The 15253-nt window shown below is 38.8% G+C and overlaps 1 protein-coding gene across 6 annotated transcripts in view; it reads left to right on the top strand.

Annotated features, from left to right (window-relative positions):
* LOC111270591 (cAMP-dependent protein kinase type II regulatory subunit) overlaps window positions 1-5348 on the top strand; it is a 90939-nt gene extending 85591 nt beyond the window's left edge. For all 6 annotated transcript variants that reach the window (XM_022850887.2, XM_022850886.2, XM_022850883.2 and 3 more), the window contains one exon: window positions 180-5348. In XM_022850887.2, coding sequence (XP_022706622.1) covers window positions 180-307 — 128 coding nt within the window. In that variant the 3' untranslated portion in view covers window positions 308-5348. The remainder of the gene's footprint in view (window positions 1-179) is intronic.
* The last annotated feature ends 9905 nt before the right edge of the window (window positions 5349-15253 follow it).

Raw genomic sequence — 15253 nt, 5'->3', positions numbered from 1 at the left:
TTTAGAAAATTATTAACTTATTATTTTCTTTAAAAGAAACTTATAGCACTCCCCAAAAGGAATAGTGCATTTTTCCCACTTTGATCTTCTTTATTTAAGTATTACTAACTATATGATGTACTCTTGTTTTTGCCCGATTTCTGTGCGTCCTGACCAACTGTGAATGTTTTCGCCTAAAGTCCTTGACGTCGAGGCCTTTGAGCGTCTGCTAGGCAATTGCGTTGAGATCATGAAGCGCAACATCACCCACTACGAAGAGCAGCTCGTACGAATCTTCGGCTCGACCCAGATATCCGACTTACGATAGACTGATGAAACGACTCACGTCCATTGAGCTTGGCTTCATACCTCGCAATTATGGTGGGCCGCAGTCAAACAGCTCTTTCGATATCTTCGCCCTGTTCTGCCTCCAACCGGCGGCAATCACAACATTCAAGAAAGCGATAAATATCAGTAGAGAGGAAAAACAGCGTCTGTACTTTGTGCGATAATTACAACAGTTTCAATATATCTGTTGGCTGTATGCCAATAGTCTGTCGAAATTTTGCGGCGCCGGTTGGCAAAAAACAAAGAAGAGAAGCTATTTTATCGTACAAGGTACACCGTGCTATACGAGCTTGTCGACAGTCGAATATCACTACAGGCTTTGTGGGTCTTTTAAGAGCATGTCAAGTCAACGTTACCAACTACGGGCATCTGAAACGGCGACCCTGGCAGAAATGCGAAAGTGTACGCACGTTCGGTGTCAATCAGTACCCGATAAAAGACACCCCGTGTAATTATCACAGATATCATCTTTTCAGTGTCAAGTCTTGTAACTAAAACAGATGGAACTGTATGACATTGCGTTGGCATAAAGGGAATGAGGCAAAAAAGGCCAAAAATTATTCGTGGACAGATGACACTATACAATATATCATTAACAGCGGCAAGAACAGCGAAGACGCTGACGACGGACGCATGAATGATGAAGTAGATTGAATAATAATAGTACTGCTATACACTGACAATTATACAGGTCCGACAATGCACAGTACGGAAATGATTATAGGTGACGTTGGTATCTGTGACGACTTTGTCGCTCATCTTTAATGCTGCCCCCGGACCTGGAACACTGACCATATGATATGTATGAAAAATATAGATATTTAGTCTAGATATTTGTCAATGTAGAATGAATGATTTCGAAAAAAAAAAAAAAAAAACACTACACTACGCCCGGTCACGCTGTCCGCTTCGGTCTGAGTTGACTTATACCGTTTGTAGTCGCACCAAATCTTAACAGAGCAAAAATATTTCTAACGATTGTAACTGTCAGTACTACAAAACGGAAGTGGTAAAACAAGAAAAAAAAAAAGTATAAATCATTAATTCCGCCTGTTGACGCGCGACCAGACAATGGCATGGATTTCATATGTATTCTTTTGTAATTATTCGGGCGCTACCTCGTCTTACATTATACATGGGCCGGTGGAGTCGATCACAAATCATGATTCACCGTTATGATAGAACGCCGGCGTACATACTACAAGCAGTTGTTTGGCACTGGGATACAACAAAAAAACAGAAGAGAGTTCTCTGGTAATAAAGCAGGTGATTTAGCGAATGAAATTCGTCAGCTCGGACCGAAGCAAAGGGTAAACAATGATCGTAGAAGCAGACGCTCTAACGAGGTCGGCAATGATTATACGTGCAGCGGATTTATTTTGGGTTTAATTGTACTGAGAATTGAAACACAACTTCTACGAATGTCACGATAATTATTATTAGTTGATAAGCGAACTGATATATGGAGCAGGAAATAGGGAAACCATAATAAAACCGACTCCAAAATTACAAATAGAAGGACAGCTGGAAGTAGAACTGAGATAAATGCTAAGCCGAAGGTTTCGAGCACCGGACAACTAGGACATATACTGAAGATGAATGCAGAGCGCAAAAAGAAAACAAAGAGGAGTGGAGACAATGAGGACGCATATTCGGTAACGTATGTGAATAGAGGAATTGTTTGAAATCATACGCAGTGGCAAGCATAAGGCAAATTATTAACTGTGTGATATTTACGCAATCATTAAATATTGATAAACACATGCATAACAAGCAAGAGCAGCAAATGGATGATTGTTTAGCTGTCCGCATGAAAAAAAAATTACTGAAAATACATAAGGAAAAGTTGATAATAATAAGTATATTGACTGCAACAACAATGATAAGAACGCTATCAACAATAACATTAATAGTAAATATGTGTGTCCGTATGTTTGTTTATGTTGTGCGTCTCCAGATATGTTTGAATCTAAACAGCGTACAAAGGCCCGTATGTATGTAATAACACCAAACACGCCTGCCACCACCATTAATAAAGTGGTGTGTAGCGGTAATGAAGAATAATAACAATAATATTAATAACAACAATAATAATAATAACTATTATAGTAATAAAAAAGGTAAATGTGTGAATTCTTGGCGGTTGATATGGATCAGAACAGACCCAACGGTAGAGGCAGCAAACGCATTCAAGGGCACATAACAACAATAATAACAACAACAACAGCAAAATGACAAACTGCAGAAGGGTGTGGAACAACCAAGCGGACATAAGTGATCTACAGTAGAGAATTTTATGGCTTGCCACAAAGTTCATTTTCTTAATAGCAGAAAAATCGACAGTTGAATTGAGGAGGGTATAGGCAGAAACGAAAAAGCAGCGCTTAAGAATCTGCTGAAACTTCAAAAATCAAATAGATGTTGTCGATCGAGATGAAAAACTAGGGGCCGGACTCAGAAAAGCAAACAGGTTATATAGGCATAGAAACTACTAATATTGACATATATAGTTCTCCAGCACGTATCGGTGGTATCGCACTGTCTAGGCGTGTTGTTACTATTGCTAGATACTAAATAGCGGTATGTTTTTTCAATAACAGTTTCTAAAATTGTAGTAACAATAACTACTAATCCACCAATACTGATCAAACTAATTATGCCCAAGGCAAGTAAAATGAGAGACACTGGTGGCGCGAAATTTGAATTTGAAATTGATGCTAAAATGGCGACGACGGCCGACCAACGGGCCAAAAAACGAATGTTACGGGCGATAGCCACGTGCAAGGAAGATGCGTATAATTGCCACCGAACGGTATCGTTTCGCCATTTATTACAGTACTACTTATATAATCAGTATAGTTTTATCAAAGAGCATCATGTAATGATGCCGAGTAAAGTGATTAACTAAAAACTTTATAAATGGAATATTATCATATACATACTACATATACATATATATATATATATATATATATATATATATATATATATATATATATACATGTGTGTGTGTATGTGTGTGTGTGTATATGGAAATCTTACCAAAAAACGACGCGGTGTTGTGTGGACGTTGGTGCGTGAGCGTTTCGGTGTAATTGAACAAGCGAAAAGTTTCTGTGAAACAGAATTAGGGAGGGACAAAAAAAGGAAGCGGATGTGCACTAAAGGAAGGTAAAAATATAGAGATATCTTGTCCCGGCAAACAAACAAAAAAAGACATAGAGAAGTTTGACAAGGCATACAGAACGGCAACGCATAATAATTAATAGATACAACAACAATAAAGAAGATAATATATATTAAAATCTATAAATACACTGCTATATATTCGTATACAAGATGGAGGTCACAATACATTTAATTACATTAAGGGAGAAAAATAACATTGACTTTATTATTATTAGGAAAACATTCTCTTTAACTAGAAACAGGCAAGGAGCCCGATAAGGACTAGGGCGTTATGAAACACCATGACGGCAGAAAGAAATAACCAAAGCTGAATTTAAAATTTCTAATGACTTTTGATATAGGGATTGCAATTCGGATATGATTCTTATTCCGCTTGTCAATTACGACATTTGTAAATTTAATATTATAGCAACAGTCACCATAATAACTGAGTGGAGTTTTAATTTGAATGCAACAGGTCCTCGCGCCCATGAATCGTCAAAGGTATGAAGCCAGTATAACCGAGCGTGGAAACTTCATTGGGCAGGTAGTTCGTACGCAATAACAGGGATACGTAAGAGGGAAAATACTCGCGTCCAAGTAATATTGATCAAATATGTAGATCTAGCAGAAACTGGAAGTGCTATACTTTACATACATGAACATCCATTTACAATTACAGACGTAAATTTCTACCTTTACTAATATTAATATCTGCATGGTACATATGTACAAATAATAGCAGAATTAGAGAAAGAATAGGGTGATTAGTATTTTTTTAATTTATATGGGGAACTTGTACACACATGAACACATGGTAGTTTCAATGACTGTGTGTCCGATAGGAATTGTTAAAAAGTGACCGCTATCCTGGATTGAGTTAGAATTTTCAATGAACAAATAATTCCTCATCGAATCCGTACATTCATATAAATATACATGAAACAACACACATCTGTATGGATATATATAAACAAAAAGAAGGCCCTCCAGTTAGCGCAAACAAACATAACACACTAATAACACAAATTGAGTATTGATAATGGAGTTAGTATAAACCTAGTAACAAAATCGAAAGTGATAAGGTAAAGACAGAAAACACGAAATGAAATCAATAACAGATACAGGTAATGATGAGATCATGAAAACAAAAGCGAAATCTAATAACCCGTGATACCAAACGACAGCTGATGGTATTAAGAACATGATCATCGATAATGGAAACTAAGGAGGAAACAAATCAAGAACAAAACACATCTAATAAAATTCATGCTTAATTTTACGACGCGTGTATTGTAGTAGAAAAAACACACTGAATGAAAGTTTAGAAATGTGTATATATATATATATATATATATATATATATATATATATATATATGTGGAAAGGGAAAGAACTAAAAGCTCACATCAGTGCCATGCTAACAATTGCAGAGGCAGAACTCTTTAAGAATTGAAAAGATAAGTCCTTTATGAGTAAACAAAAATTCCGCCAGTATGAATCTAATAAACATACGCATTTACACAGTTTGATAAATTACGAAAGATCACCGATAGAAAAGCCTCAGCTTTAAACATCCAATCGTCCAACGGTTGAAAAAACTTCCATAGCCAACAGCTGAAAATAACATCACTCCAATGATCGAAATGTTGGCAGTAGGGCACAAAACGATTAAGGCGGCTTACACGATAGGACGCGTAAGCATGAAATACAGGCCAAATATGCCTAATTGTCTGTTACGTATAAGTCATAACTCTGTGTGTAACATGAGCAACTGTGTCTCTCAACAAAATGGAACTTCGTATTTAGTCAATGAAATACAGTTATTGATGATCCCGATAATTATGATGTAACACCATTCAGCGTTGTTATTCATGGACGGTAGATAGGTGCACGAAAACTAAGTGAGGTTTCAGGAGAGATTCCGAGAGAAATCGGAGAAGAACAGAAGCCGAAGACATTATAAGGCGTAGCCTCCCGGCAACAGCTAAGACGGTACCTAGGGTGGTATACTAAGCTAGTTTGTCACAGATCGCGTATTCGGATTTGAACATTTGCCTAACGGCCGCAAGTGTCCTATAAAGAAAACTGATACTATATGCTAATAAAGGCGGAGAGATGCATCATGGAAGCCACTAGGTCGAGCGCGGACTGATCATTGCTTCCCTAGCAGTGAAGCCTAAAAAGGCATCGAAATCAGAAGCTATAAGGTACTTCAGCCCGAGAGCCGGCTGAAGACCAAAAACCTGCATGGACGGTAGCATATCAAACTCTATGTAATGGTGATTTGCAGAAGCCTTTTGTTTAGAAAGTTGACCCGGTTCAATTAATAGGTGGTTGACGAAGTTAAGCTGTGAAGTTTCTATTTGGTGCGTTTAAAGCTTATTGACTGACAAGTTTTTAAAAAGAACGACTGATCAGTTAGTGAATCAAGTTAGAATAGTCGTAGGTTGTGAGCAGTGAAGACCTAAATAACCTGGCTGTCCATTAAATTATGTCGACGTGAAGCTAAATATAAGTAGGCGCCAAACGGGCTTTCTATTTTTCATAGTTTTTAGCAACGAAAATCTTTCGCATGATCCTAATTATATTGAAGGAATTAGAATTGCTAAGCGGTTACGAAGCGATGATTTGTATATTTTATGTGGATGCTGACTCGATACAGACATACGTTAGCTTAACGAAGCTTTTTTTGCGTTATTTAATTATCCCACACAGGATATTACTGTTCCACAATATCTGCGACACTTTAGGGACACCGGCACGTTCGTGATTCTGTTAAACGGAACATCAGCAGAATGAGCAATGAAGATCTTAAACGAATGGCTTAACCGGGTATTGCGCCAGTTGAGGAAGCATTTTTCTCTATTCAATGTTGGGTTGAAATATACGATGTATTCAGCGCTTCAATGATGTAATTTACACATTGTCTAAGTAAATAGTGATAAATGCATATAGTAAATGATACGCTGCAAGACGACTTTGAGAGGGGTCTATCTAACAATTGGGAATAAATCAGCTATTGAGCACGATGGTGGACATAGTAGTGATCACTATGCAACGCAAGACAGCCTTCAATACGGGGTAACGGAAAATGGTATCCATATCTGTATGCTCTCCGTGTTCCAAAATAGAGTTGACATTTAGCTCAAAGCGATATTCTCAAATAGTTTGACACGCACTTTTCAAAGACGGTCCAGCAATTCGCCTAAATTGAACACAGAGGTCAAGTAATTCCGTTTTACTATCGTACTTATGGTCTTCAACGAAAATTTCATAACTGTGTATGTATAAATGTCGGGAACGTGGGCATTAATTTGCGCTCAATGATACGGAAAAAAATTTCGCTGGGTATTGAAACATCGTAAGAGTATGCTCATCGTGCCGCGTTTATAACGACCATGACCCTATGTACATTTATTAATGGCTTTTTAATTCCTTTTCGTATCGGATCTGCATTCACTTACGAAAAAATATGCAATAGAACAATGTATACCGTTCGAAATCTACCTACGGATCTAACAAATTTGCTCTACCATTCGGGCGTATCAAAAGCTACGTAAGTTTCTTTCACGATTTAATAATGGCTGCTCTATAACGGCGGAAACGGCCGCTTTACAAAAGACTAAATGACTGGTGACAGTCGCAGAAATTCAATCTGAAATTATTTAATAATTTCCAGAATACGAAATTTCCCACCGCACATCCTCCTCGAAATTTTTTTATCGATGTAGCGCACGCAAAAATATATATCATACAGAAGGTCATTAAACCTTCTCATCTTTACGTTTAGAGGTTTCATCTTGATTGCTTGATTGGTTGATCTTGTACCTTGCCCCCGACCAGCGTCACCATACACCATCGGGTCGACTCATATGTGAAGCTGTGTACTTGCGGGAAAGATTGTCACATCAAACTTGTCCGCCATCAGGGGACCTTGGCTAATTATTTGGCCGAATTTTGACCTTTTAAGACCTTTTAACTGAGACTTTGAGCCTTGACGTAACGTTGGGCATATTTTCCCAGCAATACTTAGCAACTTGAGAAGGCAGAGAAAGAAAACAAAGGTAAAGTATATGTTGATAGCGATACGAAAAGTAACTTGAGTGTAACACCTTTTTGAGAAATAAAATAACCTTTAGCGGGAGAAAGCGGAAATTTTTATTGTCATATGACATCCAAAAGCTCCTTCTCCAACTTTTCTCTCAGATCTGTCCTTCATATGAATCGTCTGCTTGGCAAAGGATGCAGTGCTGTGCCAAGATTACTCGTTTTTCAGCATTTCGGTAACCATCTCAACTCAGGGTAAGTTTAAGGCGAAAGCTAATGTTTTCCTCAGCTCTTTCCGTCTCTCACCAGACGCCGAACAGAATTCAAATGGTCTGTTCTTGTGTCATACACGGCATCTCGCCATTCGAAGAAGCGCGAGGTGCTGGGACTTGTGGCTTAGCAAGGAAATCCCCTTCCTGTCCTCGACTGAAGACGAACTGGAGCGCCACTTTTCACTTTGGTACCGTTTGTAAATGTAGCGGTATCATACGGTTGTGTCCTTGGTTAGCTTCTGAAACCCCGAATTTTAAACTAGGCGGATAATCGACTAATGAGCAACCAGCATAGTAGGTCTAACTTCATAATGATGCTGGTGGTATGACGGACCTTTTGCGCGACCCACGGAACTTCCTTAGATCTTCTTATAGCAGCTGCGTGTTGTGCTGCCAACGAATTCAACCACATTACTCTCGCTGTACATATCAAACCGGTTGGTCGTTCAGCTAGACTTTTCTAACATTAACTGCATAGATGTTGATGACGATGTTATTAGAAAACGCTAATAAACGTATTTCTCTAAATAATAAATTTATTCTTGATTACTTAATTGTTTCAAACCCAAGGCAGCAGTGAAGGATGCAATAATGTGTTCGTTAAATATTGTAACTGTATAAAATTTTAGTCTAGAAAAGACGCTAAAACCATGGATCATAATACTGAAACTTGGACGACAAAAGCCATTTCGGGCTATTTTCTCGACGACATCTATTATCTCGTGCGTTTTTAGACCTATAGGCATTATTGTTCCTAAATTCGAAGTATTACTAACAACGTAACTTAGTGTTCTCGGTCGACATCGATGTTACCGACAGTGTTTCTGACTTACGGTGCTTGCTGTGCTGTCATCAGCTTTCTCTCGGGCCATCTCTGCAGAATAACTGTGAGACGCATTCGGTTCCATGTGTCGATGAGTAGCTATGTAATGGCGGCTTTGGAATTTCGTTTTTGCATTTAATCCGGAAAAAGGTGGATATGCGTCCTTTCCAAACAGAAAGCCTAGCATTGTATTGCCACAATCCACACATAAATGTATGTATAAACGTCTATTGAAGTACTTATCAGATTGACACAATTGATAACCACCATGTTATTGATAACGATTTCAAAGAATTTATGCTAAGGAAAATTTCCCTATATTTTTGAGGTATTAGAATGAGATTCTCAATTAGCTCAATTCGTGCTTCATTTTTCATATTGTTCTGTATATTGCTATTCACTGGAATAAATGTCTATCTCAGCGTGGCTGTCGAATCCTATTAATTGGAGAAGCCGTGTGTCCTGCTGCCGGTATATCATTTCAGGGGTTTCAGCCTTGTTCCTTTTCTGCCGTACGTTTTAGATCTGAACATGTGTGTTAACTTTAGCACATACTCAATGTAGTTGTGAAATAACAACTGCCGACTTCTAAATATGTAAGCCACTTTTAGAAAGGGCATGTATGCGGCCCAATCACGTGCTGCCTGACTAGCGCAGAAAATCACAGTCTACTTAGGAAAGTCGTGGACATTGTGGCTTATCAGAAACAAACTGTCTCGCAACTACGTCCCCGAGTAAGCCGTCAATATATATATGTATATAATGCTTCAACGATTTCGTTCGCGGCAGTTCCCAAAAACCGTGTCTATATATAACCGTGTATAACCCAGCACGGCACAGCTTAAACTTACTGGAACCAAGGTCCTGCGTAACGGCGACGTCCGGATCAGCGTGAAAGAATTTCTCGTAGGTGTTTGTCAAGCTTTTGTAGATCTGTCGGAAGAACGGGGCTGTGTACCATATTCTGTCACCATCATAAGCACCCGGTAATTCGGAATCAAGTCCCATGCTCTTCTGTAAAGACGCTTTCTACAGCTTCTGAGGAGACTGGAATTAACAAGGATAGCCTGGTGGTTAATAAACTTGTGAAGCGCGTAACGGGGGCCTGGCCCACTATGGTAGCGTTTTCTGATGATTTTCAGATTATATCTAAATAAAAGCGCGTATTTTACGCAATTTTGCCGGACTTGCATGTTGGAGGTAATGTTTACTCGATATAATTATGATCCATCACAATCTGAGACCTGGGCTTAAATCTGAGACCTAAACCACTAACTATTTTTTATACTTTTTAAAAATCGTTGTACGTCAAGCAATAGATGTAAATTTATTCAACAATTGCTCGACTACGTTAGATACAAAAAGTTCGAAGAAAAATACACCTTAGATCCAAATATACTTCGAATGGACTTATTGGATGGGATTGCTTAGATAGAAGCATAGTACATTCATTAATGATGAATAAATAGTGTTATTGGTTTCGTTGATAGTGATCGAGCACACAGGCAGGCTTGGTCTCGGCTGCGTTTTTCGTTAAGTCGTTTTTGGTTCGATGTTTGGCGGAATAGTTTTAAAAACCATTAACTTGGCTTCTCAAATTGGCGGCGGGCACCACCGCTTTCGCCTCTTGACGGCGACGCTACTGTTCACCGCGAGCCCTCGTCGCCATTTTAACCCATCGGCAGCTCGAGCACTTTAGGAAAAACTGAAAAAAAAATTAAATCTTTGTAGAAATTGATTTCAGAGAATATCAAACGGGCGTCGAAAGGATAGAAACCTGAGAAAACTTTGCCTGTGTTGAGAGGCGTGTAATAACACGCTATGCAGCGCACGATTTTCATCACAGTTTATACAGAGTACAGGGGCTGCATCATCCTGAGGAACATTGTATATGTACCTGGCGTAGCCAACCTTGTGACTCGTACTATGCTTCTCGCTGCCTACTAGTTCAATCGCTGGGCACCCTTGGTCAGTAACTAACCGAAGATCTGCAGTAACGTTGGTAGGCCCAGAATGACCCCCTAAAACCCTAAGTTGACCATACAAAAATTCGTCGTTAGCTTTAACAAGTAAGCCGTCATATGTGTAGTGTAGGATAACATATAAAGCTTATGTTTTAAGCATTTGTAATACCACCTAGCAAAGGCGAATAAATTAGCTTGATTGATTGGTATTTTAGATAACTTGGACTAGCCGTAATGAAGGAGCATAACGAACAGAATTCATTCAGAAAGAGGCGTTCATCTAGATGGAAAGAAGCAAGCCGAAAATTGTCGGAGTTCAGGGAACTATGATGAATGTATCAATTGAAATCCTGAAGCTCCAATGAAGTTCTCTCGAGGCAGTTCAAGACAAAAAAAATCGGCAACCTACGACAAGTTTATAGCCTGATTTCTTTACAAAACAATTAGTAAAACGAGCGGGGCTGAACAGTGTGAGTTACGTTCCACACCGTAGACAGTCACTCGACGGAACAAACTGCAAACTAGGATTGAGGAAAAAGTGCGTTCGGAGAAAGTAATTGGTAAGTTAAAAGACAGACACAGATAAAAGACAGGTACGCCGGTTTCTGTGAGTCGGTTTGCCTCGATGTTCTGTCAGTGCCAATTCTGCCAAATATACAGATACGAAGAGATCGATAACTACAAAGAGGTGCTATAGATACATAGACACGAAAAAACATCGATCTACAGCAAGAAGAGGAAAAGGTAGAGCCGCAAAGATACATGTGGAGGTTGCGTGGCTACAAAGCCGGACGCGCACATCTTACGGCTTTCGTAAAGGTAACATGCAGAGGGACTCAGAAAAGTTGAGGCAAACCGGCACTCGAGGTTCGACCGAAAAAAAAAAATATTTAAATTAACGGAACTAAATATTAAAGTCGAAGGTAGACAAACTTAATATACTATTATTAAAATGGAACTTTCCTGCTAAGCTAAGCTAAGATCCTTCGGGGCCAGTAAATAATGAAAACTGCTGCCCCCAGTATGATAAAGCCTCCTGAAGACTTTTTTGGAGAACGCGTTTTCAAATAACGCCCACGCTTTCGTGGGTTAATCAATAGAGTTTTGCTAGAATAGAAATTTGTTGGCTTTTGCTGGCTCTTTGCATATATTCACTTATTTTTTTTACCGAAATGCCTCAGTAATTTTGTTACCGTACTTTAGTGTGTACGGTACGTAGGTGTTTCATCAGATAATTGTAATTTAGGTCTTATTAAACTTACAGGATGAATTGGAAGCTCTCGTCTTTGTAATTATCCGTCGACTATAATGTTATTTAGCTGCGTTATTTTCTATTTGGTAAAATTAATTTCAGATTCAGTCAATCTATTATCTTATCTCAGCGCTACCGTTAAGTTGGCATAGTCTTACTATTTGTTATAGTAATTGGCTAACGTTAATTCAGCGTATCGCTAACTTTCAGTAACTTGATTAATTTATTGGTAGCTCGTTGTATGCAAATCATTAAGAATATATCAACTAATGCACAGGTAGCTAGTTTGGATGTGGTCAAAGTACGCGATGGAGGGAAATACGTCATTTCGCAGTCCGATTCGTTGGCTCCAACAGATGTCGAAGAGGGTGTGCGTGTCGGAGTTGACGACCGGCGATATGTAATTCACGTACCGTTAGCAGCAAAGATTGACCTACCTGTAGCCATGATGCATATCGAAAATAAGCCTGATGTTACCTACAATAGTGTCAGTGGTTATGTTGAGCAGTTAAAAGAGCTTCGGGGGTTGTTGAACTTCCTTTGTTGCATTCGGAACGTTTCGACCCGCCAGAGAGTGTCCCCTTGTACGAGCCGCCAGGTAAAGGAAAAACTCTATGCGCTCGAGCTGTAGCCAACCGTTCATACATTCAACAAAAAAAAAGAGCTGAGGTAGTCTATGTTCAAGGTATACATCAGCTTGATGGAAAACATACAGCTTAAAGCTCTCGCTCTAGTTATATCTGTTAAGTTAACTCCCGGCCTTGCGAACAGGATTAGTTTGTCACTAAGCCCTTACCTAACCTGGTCCCTGAACCAGATACAAAGCCGCTATTGGTTGGCGCCACAGCGTCTTATCGTTGATAAGTAACCCCACTCCTCCGTTGACATTTCGTGGTACCCCGATACATTACGTTTTTGTACCTTTCTATTGCCATTCATCTGTGTTTTTGGATTTTCGGCCATTCTAATTACAATGATCCCGCTACCTTTACCCAACTTGAGTAATCCTGTTGCAGCCACACTAGCAAAGAAGCCCTCTAATTTCTTACCATTTTGCCGCTTAAATGCGCAAATGTAAAAACCTAAGTTAAAAAAAGCGATTCTTTAGAGGGTCTCGAGAGGTAGCTTTCCAACATGAACTTTCTAGCGATTATCAACCATTGCTATATAAATGCCCAAGAAAAAAAAGAAAGTCACCCATACTTAGTACGAGACTAGCTCCTGAAGAGAAAAAATCATGAAAATTTTATCCGTATCCTGCCCGAGGACGAAACACAACAAGCGCGTGAAGAGATTACGTGAAGCGAAGCCTCTTCTATGCGAATCGTTGTTGATATATAGAGAAAATAAATGTAATATATTAGATTGTCCGGAGCAACTAAGAGAGTCGGGAGTATCCAATAACCTTTAAACCATGTGAAATGAAAAAACGATCACGCTAGGCGTAATTCCCTTATAAGCTATTGCTTGAAGCCAGCACTATGGCACGTTTTGTGTCGGAAATTTATATTATTGTACGAAATTTGATTGCTACTTCTGGTTTGCAATGCTGTCGATGATTTTCTCATCTTCAGTGTTTTCGTTTTTATATTATTATACTATTATTAATTTTATAACAGATACTTTCAGGACTCTCCGATATTATAACCGTTTTCGGTATTACGTTTTGAATTATTAAGGTGAAATTTTAGTTTATGTGATCCGGATTTCGTTTTTGAAATAGTAGAGCTTAGCTAGGAGAGCAGATCCCGATCCGTCACCAATCATAAATAGGCGCTCTCATGTTCGTGAGACAATGACTTAATTATTGAACGGCGCTTTTCTGCACTAAATTAACTTCTAATGGTATTTATTCGGCTCGTAATCGTAGACAAGCAAAGACTTAATGTAAATATTTACAAATTACAGTTAAAACGGATGGTGGTTCAAAAACCACCTGGTGTTTTATCAGCTCCGCTAAACAGTTCCAGACAAACTAGTAAATAAATAGTACTGATCGATATCTATCAATCAAAACTTAAGCAGATACAGTCGCCTGATTACTCTCGTATCCGTTTATGATAACACCGTCATACAGCACCGTATCTTCCTTTTTAACCCATACTAACACATATGGTTCATAGTAGAGCCCTTCAATCTGTCCGGCCCACAGAGTTAGGGGGCTTTAAACTAGAAGGACTATTTTAGTTTCTGTTGTCTGCAGGCGAAGATAGCCTGATTAGAAGTGCGTAAACGTTCCTAATCTGTATATAAATGTTGTATATTTGCTTTTGATCGTTTCTTTAGCAAGAAGTCAAAATGTTTAGATCGTGGGTTTCGACCTATGACCAAGCAAGGTAATGTTCTATTGATAAACATCTGTTGTTACAATAAAGGTGCCTTTTAGCACATCTGCCAAATTCATTCTTGCCCTGCGATATTTAAACAAATTTCGGTGGCCATTGGCCCTATGCAGTAAATTACGACCGTTCTGAGCAACCGTAACTATGTCTGCCATCACTCAACTCTCAACGAAACACCGGTTCTAATTGGTATGTTTTATATTAATTAACTGATAGGTGTCACTCTTGATAAAAAAAAAATGCTTTTTCTTTATTGGAGAACTTTGATAGCGCAACACGAGAAATGGACCCCTGGTTCCGGGTACTTCTCAATCAGTCATGAAACCGTCCGCGATACTTGTCACAAAGTTCCTTGGGATACCAATCCAAACTAAGCTAGACACGTAAACGAAACTTTGCAGCTGCAGCACAAATATGAAATCTTTAATGATTGCTTAACTTTGTCACAATATTCTAAAGAAAAATACAAAAAAAAGAAAAGGTTTTCAAGCGTCCTGCTCTTGTAGAACAGTGGTTCCGTACATCGCACCATATGAACTCAAATAGCACTTTAAAATACAGATATCATGTGTTGGAGTGATTAACTCAATCGACAAACTGAAATATGACCTAATATTTATGGGCCGGATACAACAAACGACGCTTTGCAGTGTCAAAGGCCGTTTATAAATTATAGACCTAAACAAAAAGGTTGTCCTATGTGTAGATCAAGGACTGCAAGTCAGACAGAATGAAAACAGGCATTAGGACGCGCTCGCCATATTAATAATCATGGTAAGCACATGGGTTAGTAAAAATGGGCACACTTTTATGAAGTATCGTTGACAAAGCGAATTGTCTAACGTATGATAGTTCATCCTTCTAGCTACATACGTGTAGCGAGGATGATACAGATGATAAATCGAGCGTGGAATCGATAAATCGGGCATGTATAATATTTAGGCAGATACGTTTTCGAATGAGCTTTCGATCTCGAACACGTCTACTGCTAATATAAGCGGTAAATACTTGCAATATTGTATTAATAATAATAGCGAGAAAAATAAGAACGAAGA

The sequence above is a fragment of the Varroa jacobsoni genome, unplaced genomic scaffold (assembly GCF_002532875.2).
Source record: "Varroa jacobsoni isolate VJ856 unplaced genomic scaffold, vjacob_1.0 contig00012, whole genome shotgun sequence".
NCBI lineage: Eukaryota > Metazoa > Arthropoda > Arachnida > Mesostigmata > Varroidae > Varroa > Varroa jacobsoni.
This window is presented reverse-complemented; position numbering and strand designations above follow the sequence as displayed.